At 41.2% G+C, this 10,014-nt stretch overlaps 2 protein-coding genes across 2 annotated transcripts in view; one reads left to right on the plus strand and one right to left on the minus strand.

The window, feature by feature from the left end:
* Nucleotides 1-5,228, plus strand: part of LOC120715949 (potassium voltage-gated channel subfamily H member 3-like) — a 47,509-nt gene extending 42,281 nt beyond the window's left edge. Inside the window, exons 13-15 of the mRNA XM_040003289.1 lie at nucleotides 2,183-2,292; nucleotides 2,553-2,599; nucleotides 4,314-5,228. Coding sequence (XP_039859223.1) covers nucleotides 2,183-2,292; nucleotides 2,553-2,599; nucleotides 4,314-5,063 — 907 coding nt within the window. The 3' untranslated portion in view covers nucleotides 5,064-5,228. The remainder of the gene's footprint in view (nucleotides 1-2,182; nucleotides 2,293-2,552; nucleotides 2,600-4,313) is intronic.
* A 123-nt stretch (nucleotides 5,229-5,351) lies between these two features.
* On the minus strand, nucleotides 5,352-8,070 carry LOC120720328 (gamma-crystallin S-like). The gene is made up of 3 exons (XM_040009991.1): nucleotides 7,962-8,070; nucleotides 6,431-6,699; nucleotides 5,352-6,136 (listed from the first exon to the last, which is right to left on the minus strand). The coding sequence occupies exons 1-3, from the start codon at nucleotides 8,068-8,070 to the stop codon at nucleotides 5,864-5,866; spliced, it is 651 nt and encodes a 216-aa protein (XP_039865925.1). The 3' UTR covers nucleotides 5,352-5,863.
* Nucleotides 8,071-10,014: the final 1,944 nt, after the last annotated feature.

Raw genomic sequence — 10,014 nt, forward strand, 5'->3', positions numbered from 1 at the left:
ATGAATTCTGATGAAACTTTGTAGGGGTGTAGAGCGGGGTCGTGTTAACAGTCCATTAAAATTGGTTCACATCTACCAAGGTCTTCAAGGTCAACTCAATGATTTATTGGTCAAAAATTGACCAATAAATCATTGAGTTTCTAGAATTTAGAAACTATGATTCTTGCAAGTGTGGTGTGTGTCAACATATACAAAGTACTGTATATAGTTTAAAATATAACATGTTATTTTTTAAACTCTGCCCTCTTCTTCAAGGTCAAATAAGGTCAAACATAATGTCTTTTATCTTTAAAACTTAAAATTCTGCTGCCTTTGTTTATATTGGCAACATTTAGGAAATGATACTGGTGAAAAGAGCATTCTCATTCCCCAAAACACATTTACATGTATAGATTCAACCAGCTCCAAACACGTAACATACTGACAATTTTGTTGGGATGAGAACGTGTTGTGGTGAATGGGCATTCTAAATATCACTTAATAGTTTGCATCAAGTCATATTTGACCGAACTTTTGCGTTTTTTCAAGTTGGCCTCAAAGTGTGTCGTATCTTTAAAGTATTGTCAAGAGAAAAAATGAGCCGCTTACTTACTTAGAAATATACTGTAGTATAACGTTATATAATAATCTCACGTTATTAACGCTCTTATTTACAAGTCAGTATCCATTAGCTACTCATACATAATGTTTATTTACACACTATCCCCTTAAAAGTAAATGCCTTATTTTGATTCAATCCACGCTTCTGTTTTTGGTAGTTTGTGTCCAATTTCTACATAAAGTCCTAAAAAAAAGTAAGTTTCACCTTACACCTCATTTTGCTAAAGATCCCACAATGTAACGCTACTTTCCTCCTACCTCGTGAGATAATAGGCACGCACATTAGCGTTATGCAATACTACATCTGTCGGTGGTGACTCATTAGCGTCCAAAAACTCAAGGTCCTAGCAGGAGTAAATAGCAGATGAGTGAATGAGGGAGCGCTTACAGCCAGACACTCTGTGTATGATTGTGAGTGAGCAGGAGTGTGGATAGTAATTAGTACACAGGTGCGCAGCCTCTCTCCGTCATCTGCTCACACTGAGCACGACCTTTGACCCACTGACTGTTGACAGCTGGGCAGCGTTTCCATAGACCCTCTTTATAACGATGATTTCTCGGAGAGGCGTGGTGAGCCTTTGACATCTCTGTGAACTTTGCGGGGTTTGTAGAAAGCAGATGGAGGTCTGGGATCTGCAGGAGTCTAGCAGATAATAGATCTGAGAGACTTTCCTCTCAGAGATGAAGCACTCTCAGAACAGACAGCAGTGTGGAGCGAGGATGCTTTGATCATTTTTGATGTACTGGGTTGTAAGTTTCCCATAAAAGAACTCAACTACAAAACTATAGACTTTAAATCGATGGCGCTTATTACATTTATACTTATTTTTGCATGCTGCCTACGGATTTTTGGTTTGTCATCCAGGTTCCACTCACTTTGAAATTCACTGAGCAAATGCACGCACCTCAGAGGACAGGGCACAGCTCGATCTTTTCTCATGCACCACTTTCATGCATATTTTAGATCCTAATAGGAAAATAATAACAACTTTTTATTGAGCAGGTTCGTGCCTCCCAGGCTAATGAATCTTGTCGACTACTCTACTCTGAAAAGAAAGTGTTTGCTGTTAAGAATATAAAATAACTGAAAGGTTTTGGGGAGTGCCTTAATCACACTCCTGGAAACTCTAAAGGAGTTCTGTGTGATATAATAAAAATATTTCTGGACTCAACGAATGACTTAATTTGTTGGAACTTGCTCATGTAAATTTACATTATGTATAATGTAAATTTACGTGAGGAAGGAGGGATCTCGTATGTTGTCTTAAACAAGTAAAAGTCATTTCCAGTATACCTTCCTGGATGTATAACTGCAGCTTTTAATGTGTCATTTTTACCCAGTATTGCAATTTGTTGGCAGAGTCTGCTGCCACCATGTGGTGTCTCTGTGTCATTAACCAGCAGGTTTTGATAGCTGAATTCTCACATTCAGATAAAATAGTTCCCCAAACTGCCCCCTTTTTTTCTGGAGTCTCTTATTATACTAGCTGGCAATTATCTGTAAATTGTAAATCCAATTTTATTGTGTTATCTTGTTGTCTTGCGTGAAATGCACTCTCACCGCCTCCCCGTCTTCCCTCAGGTTTGTGGATGGGATCGAGACAGAAAACCAGAGCGGTTCAATTCCGAGATTTGATTTTTCTCCCAGTGCAACCCAGAGCTTTCTGCCCGTCCCGGATTCAGCCACCTCAGGTAAAGAGCAGGAAGAGCAGGTAAAAACTAATGCACAGTAATACTGAAGTTTTTTGATGGATAGAGCCTTTGTGAATATTATGTTGCTACTGAACAACATTTGTTTATATGGTGGATGTTTTTGTTATTGTGTCCAGCTCAGTGGGTATCAAACTTCTGAAGGCCACATTTTTACATCATCCTTCATACCAGCTTCCAAAGTCCTGATTCACTCAGAATTAATGCATTGTGTGTAAGTGTGTATATCTGTGTGTCCACAGGGGCCCGGGATGAAACCATGCAAACCATTACAAAGCTTAAATATGAGGTAAGGCTTGTTATAGTGTCATGAAAAACAAAACATTTTTTTCAGCAGGCTCTTAATCTGTGGTTACATCCACATTATTTTACTGGGCACTTGTGGCAGCTAATGATTTATTACACAACCATGTAGAACACGGTTGTTCAGCTGTAAGAGTTTAACTTTCTGTCTAACTTGTTGTTTCTAAGGACAGTCTCAACAAAATGCATGTAAAGTGGCTCAGTTGGTTCAGGTTCAGACTTTGCCAACGCTTTAAGATATGAATCTATTAATGCTAAGAACTGCATGAAGTTAGTAATTAATATTATTATTATTAGTAGTAGTAGTAGTAGTAGTTGTAGTAGTAGTAGTACATCCCCATGAAAATAATGCAATTCTTCGATAAAGTGTTCTAGGTGCACCAAATCCTAGAAATTGATGATTTAAGCCTGTTGCTAGGCGGTTGCTAGGTAACATGGTGACATTTTAATATATCTTGTATAATTCAACTTCAACAGATTTGACTCATTACATGAAAGTTATGTAATTCTTTCATTAGATATTAGGTGCTTATAGGTTAAGAACAGGTCGTTGGTAGGTGGTTGACAAACAACGTGATGATGTCATAACGTGATGTAGATAAGAACCTTCAGGGGCCTAAGATGTAGCTGTTTGTCAAGAGATTTTGTTTTTTTTTACTTCAGGGCAAAAAAAACTGTCCATCAAAACTTTATTCAGTTTCTTTGTGGCTTTAACAAAGAAGCAGTTCGGTGATAATTAAAGGGATCAATCCAGTCGATGACTCCAAATGCTAGAAAGGTACATTTCATGCACTGCATGTGTGTCGTTTTTCCTTGTTATTTTTAAATACACTCCATTATGTGATCAAACCACAGTCCCCTGACATGTGAATGGTCCCTGGGGCACAAGCTAGTGTACTCCTAGAGGGAGTACATCCAGCAAAAATCTGGGCCAAATCATTCCCCCACCCCCACCCCACCAAATACCTACCATAGCCCCAGGTTGAGATTGGTTTGTTTAAAAAAAAGTAAGCTAGCTCTACAACTTTACTTACTTTAAGCAGCTTTGTGCGCTTCAGGGATTTCCAAATGTGAAACACGTATGAATATGGATATTTCAGTACTTGTTTTTAAGCTTGAGGCATAAGGTTTTTTCCTGTTTGCCTAATTATTTGTGTACTTTCACAATTTTAAATAAATAGACTTTGACAGTGTGGATTTGGATTTGGAGAAGAGTTTCTTTTCTCGGGCGGTGAGATGATGGAATTCATCAGCTCTTTTTATTTGTTATTTGCTTTATTATTTATGATTTGTTAGAGACATAAAGAGACTTCATCTGTATATAATTTGGTGTAACTTGTGTTGCATGATGACAGTAAAAATTAATCACTTGCTACTGGTTTTAATAAGACTCATTAGGGCAGGGAGTTAATTAGACCAAATGAAAGAACAAATGAATGAATGAATGACATCATTCTTCATAATTATTTGTGACACTGACCAATGAATATATTAAGAAACAGTTATAAGCCATTTTAGAGGAGCTTACACGTTTGGCCAGTGAGCATGAGGAGGAGACACAAATCCCTGCAGGGTTATCTCGACAAGAGTGTCTGGGATAAAAGCTTCTTGTAATTATGTGTTACTGAGAAATGCTGTATTTATATGGGATTACCAGTAATATTATTTTTGCTTTCACATCCTTTCATCTTGTCCTCTAGATGTCTGTCCTTTCCCATCAAGTATCCATTGTGAGTCAGGAGCTGCAGGAAATGACGCGACTTCTCAGGCCTCTCTTTCACAACCCGTCCGCACTGCTGACTCCCAGTGCCGTGACTCCCTCGCCCAGCGTGTCCCCACTCAGCTGCTCTCTGGCCCTACACCTCAATACCCAGCGTGCACCTGTGCACTGTTCTGATGATCAAAATCCTCCGTCGTCCATGATGCATGAACCGCCCTCTCCACAGCTGAGCATGACCAAGGTGTTTCAAGGAGAGTTCGATCCACTTTCTTCTTCTCCTTCCCCCCATAGTCCTCCATTCTCTCACCAAACCAGTACCACTCCCCCGGTCTCTCACCGCTCGGCTCCCCCTTCACTCAACAGCTCTCCCCACGAGCACACAATCGTGCCACATCCCTCCTCTTCCACCTCCATCCCTTCTCTTTCTTCATCAAGCCACCCATTATCCATCACTCCCCTTCTGGTGGATTTATCAGAGCCGCAATCACGGCTTCGGCCCCACTTCCCACTCCAATCCCATTCTGAGTCCCACCTCCAGTCAGAGACCCACTTCATGTCCCAGTCTTATCCTCATTCCCTTTCCCAGTCTGACATCCAGCCTCAGATTTCTCTCCAAACCTCCAGCATGGCGTCACGTTCCCGAGAGCCCCTCCTGGACCTGCAGAGGGTGGAGTGGGGGGAGCACACCACCCAGCTTAGCCTCGTAGATGAGGGACAGTCCTCGATGTGAGCACACAGGAAGACTGGGACACTCGACTAAGAGACGGGAGCAGCATGCCACACATCCTACTGCATGACAAAGTTTGGCATGCGGGTTACAATGTAAATATGTTGATTTTAAACTGTTGGAAACTGTTATCATGAGCACCTTCAAGAAGATCTGAGAATAAACGTTTGTTTTACAGTTTCATTTGATTTATTTACAGTCAATCATATAAAGGAAGGACTTCTAAGTGTATACTAAAAGCATTTTTTTCTCCTTTTACTGTGCTAGCACTGGTTTCTGTTAGGATACCAGTCTGTAAAATGATTTGAAAGGTGTGCAACACACAGCAGTAATGTTAGACTGACTGAAAATGAATGCAGCTCTTACACAACTCACGCAAAAGCAATGATTGGAGCTTTCTAAAGGACATGACCATACTTTGCCAAGTTTAGCCCTGATTTAAAATAGCTTGAATTTTGCATAAACACCGAAGTGGTGCCTTATGTTTTTAATTTGGGAAAATCTGTGAACATAAAATCCGTTAAATGGTGTTACAGCACCCACAACCCCCTCAACTAGACCCCCGAGTCCCTTTTAATAACTTCTTTAATACAGCTTTAAATAATTTAGCTGTGGTCACACAGGGTAGACTTTTTTTATCTCCACACTTTAAAGCACCACACTAACACACAGGGATGAAACAACTTCGCAATGCCTCATCATTCAGTTTTTATTTTAGCTATTTAGCAGCTGCATTGATGCAAATTATTAGCTAATCGAAAGCCAAAGAAAAGGTTAAAAAAATAATAATAATTGGAATTCTTTTACTCAGTCAGCCGTCTGAACGACTGCACAGTGGGGCAGACAGCGCCCCAGTCCACAGGCCTGCGGTACTCGCCTTTCTCCAGTAGGTACTGGCGGCCCTTGTAGTTGGGGTGCTCGTAGAAGACCCACCAGCCTCCCAGGACCCTGCAGGAGTGCACCTCTCTCCAGTGAAACGTCTCCAGCACAGAGGCGCAGTCCTCGCTCGCTTCAAACACCTGACCGGAGAAATCGGCTTTGCCATACAGCTGGATCTTGTAGGGGTCTCCAGGGGCCTGAGTGAAGCGGGATACAGAAGAAGACGGTAGGTAGAGGGGAGGGGGTTGGGAAAACAATGAAGCTAGGTTTGATTGATGTCACTACAAAATACGTTGTTTCTTATCATGGATTTATTCCACCGATCCAGATTTCAAGATTCATTTATGTGAAAATGAAGTGGCGTTTTTAAAATGCTATAAAATTCCCCAATGTCCCCTGAGATGTGTAGGATCTTACACAGCCACTTTCCCACTAACCACAGTGTCTTTGACCTCTTGGTACGAGGCACCTGATGTGTTGAGATGGCTTACAAAGTGAATCATCTTGCAAGAGCTGACTCTGTCATTGAGGCCGTTCCAGCTGTGGTAGTTGGGGTATTCCCCTCTCTTCAGGACGTACTGGTAACCCAAGTAGTTTGGTCTCTCGTAGATGACCCAGGTCCCGCTCTCCACACGGGCCGAGTTGCAGCAACTCAGATAGGAGTGGAAGTCGGTGCAGTCGCTGTCGCATTCGTACCTGCGACCCTGGAAGTTCTTGTCCTCGTAGAAGATGATCTGGGGGATTGTATGTGAGTGATAAACTGGTATTAATGATTTTACATGCCAGATCTAAATGTTGTTCTACTCACCCTGCCCATCTTGGGACCGACTGTGCTTCACTGTTTAGCCTCCCTTGAAATATCTACAATAATGTAACGTGTATGTGCTCATATTGCCCTCTTTTATAGCTTCAGAGCGCTCTGAAACTCACACAATTGCTTGGTCATGAGAATGAGATCCAAAATTTGAGTCAGTGGTTCCACTGCTACTCGTGTTTTCCAGAAAGAGGCTGTGGGATTAGACCACATAAAGACCTCAGGCACTGACCAACTCTTTACAGAAAACTGTAAACATACTGCACACAGTGCGAACTACACACACGCACACAGAGTTACAAATAACACACTGATGGATGATTGCATAAATATTAAACTGCACTTAATCATAGCAACTCTAAGCTAAAGTAGAACTCCCATTAGCTGAACTGCTGAGGTGTATTGCCATCCAGTCAGTGTGATACTTCTTCCTCTTCAGTCCAAAATGCTGCACTGTCGTTCAGAGCTTCAATACTTCAGTTCTGAATTTCATATTAGAAGTAAGATGATGCACTTTTTGCTGTGTAGCATAAAATCTCCCAACTTCAACTCACGGTTCGGGCTGTAAACTTTTCACACTGGAAATCCACTGGTTAGTCTGCTCACTTAGTTGCATATTTCTGTGGATAATCTGTTTTCTTTTCATCTCAGTGCAGAGATGGCAGCAGTTCCTCATCTCTGCAGCCAGTACTCACTTTTCAGACTTAACACATACACGCTGTGCTCACATGAAAGGAAAAGCATTTACACAGGCTTTACATAGGCATGAACAAGGCTGGCTTAACAGCTGGTTTTTGGTGATATCACTCAACAAAGGTTGTTAAAGAAATTAAACCAACTAAAGCACAGTTGTTGTTTTTTTCCCCTGATTTGTGATTTTGTCATATTTTATATAGAGATTATGAAATCTATATTTATATCAAATTACACCCTTGCCCTGCGGGGGGTCTTTATCCTTCAAGGTCAGGTCCTCTACCAGAGACCTGGGAGCTTAAGGTTCTTGCACAGTAACTTTGCTTATCCTAGGACGGAGCTCTTGGATGTTGTTCCAGGGATCTGCTGGAGCCAATCGCCTAGCTCGGGAATCACTGCACTGAGCTCTCTGTTTACCACTGGGACCACTGTTACCTTCATTCTCCACATCTTCTTGAGCTCTTCTCTGAGCCCTTGGTACTTCTTCAGCTCGTGTTCCTTCTTCCTGATGTTGCTGTCATTCAGTATCGTTACGTCTCTCACTACGGCCGTCTTCTTCTGCTTGTCCACCACTACTATGTCCATTGGAAAGCCATCACCAGAACCTCGGGACTTCCAGGCCATATTCGGCATAGATGTTTCTGTATACTATGTCATCCACTTGGTTATGGCGTTCCGTGTATGCCCTTCCTGTTAGCATCTTGCACCCTGCTGTTATGTGCTGGATTGGCTCAGGGGCAACTTTACACAGCCTGCACCTGGGGTCTTGCCTGGTGTGGTAGACCCCAGCCTCTATGGATCTTGTGCTCAGAGCTTGTTCCTGTGCTGCCATGATTAGTGCCTCTGTGCTGTCTTTCAGTCCAGCTTTGTCCAGCCACTGGTAGGATTTCTGGATGCCATCCATTTCTTTTATCTGCCTGTGGTGCGTGCAGGAGCCTGCCTTTCCATGATGGGTCTTCTCCTTGCTCCTCTTCTTACTTGTGTTTGTGGTTTTTGGGAATCAAAACAAGCAATGTAAATTTATTTGTTTAAATTCATGATAGCTCAGTAAAAGTTACATAGGCCATTTAAAAACATTTGAAATGATTTCTTTATTCTTGTTCTCTGTACAGGTCATACAATTTAAGTTATCTATATTTCTGTCAAAGCCACAGTGAACCACGGAAGACAGACAAAGGAACTACAGGTGGCTTTGGTAGACATTTCCTGTACATGTATGTATTGATTGATTGATTCATTATTTTTATTATATACAGTATATTCTGTTTAATTTTGTTTAACACACATTTTCTTATTGTATTTTTATTTCAATTAGGTAAAAAAACAAACATCTTCTTTTAGTTTTGTATTTAGTTTTATTACCTGATAATTACCTAAAGCTTAAGCTCTGGACTAGTTTACACACCCTCAGTAGCAAACATATAATTTCCCCCTTGGCACCACAGTGAGGCAGCATTTGCACAGAAAAGCACAAGCTTATGACAGGTCCAGTATATGTACAGTCTCTCATTTTTTTTAGAGCAGTGCTCCTGCGCCAGTGACAAGTGTCACCAAACAGGCGGACAGTACATGTCTTTATTTTAATAACTGATTTTGAATGTTAATATTAAACATTTCCAATTGGCTTTGTTTCATTTTCTTTTTATCATATTAGATATTAAGTTATAGAAATATCTTTATCTTGTGGGCCTGTGAGTAAAACGTAGCCTCTGTGAGTTACATATGAAAAGTTTTGCATCTCTTTCAAGATTAATCCATTTAATAGAGAAGCCAAAGAGTGACTATTGATTATTATTGACGATTATAATTTGTAATTTGTATGTGACTGATCTGACAAGCGTCTTCTTAAAATGCGCAAAGCAAAAAATAAAAAAAAAAAATCCATATGGATTGAAAGAGAAAAAAAAGAGACTTGATTTTTATTTGTAATGTAATGGTTTGTTCTGCAGTAACTTTGAGGCGTTCAGTCGGCCGCACTGAAACTTTGTTCTGCTTTAAAACAGATTGCAGACATCTCACTTTATGCCATATAAGTCAATCAAGAACACACCGCGTGGTCTTTTAAGCACGTTAAAGCACGTGTAACATCAATATTTGCCATTACAGGTTATGAGAGCCGGCTTGTTCCCGCTGGAGCCTTCTGAAAGCACCCTTTAACTGCTGCACATACCTACACACACACACACACACACACACACACACACACACACACACACACACACACACACACACACCTTATGCTCATGGTGAGTGACCTGTGGTGAGCTGTCAAAGATACTTAAGATGATGTAGGACAGACAAGTGTTGTCAGTGCGGGCACATACACACACATATACACATACATATATACACACACATATACACACACATACAGCACACACAGCACACAGGGAGAGAGAGAGAGCAAAACCACAGAGGAGGTGCGACAGGAAGGCAGACGGGCTGAGTGGTAATGATAGGTGACTATTCTTCCATCTAGAATAAATCAAGACATGCTGACCACACTGTTGGGAAAACCCAGGCCTGCTATTTGGACGCACACACAAACAAACATATAACTGGTGGATG

Source organism: Simochromis diagramma, unplaced genomic scaffold, assembly GCF_900408965.1.
Source record: "Simochromis diagramma unplaced genomic scaffold, fSimDia1.1 OVJJ01000381.1, whole genome shotgun sequence".
In the NCBI taxonomy this organism is placed as follows: Eukaryota; Metazoa; Chordata; class Actinopteri; order Cichliformes; family Cichlidae; genus Simochromis; species Simochromis diagramma.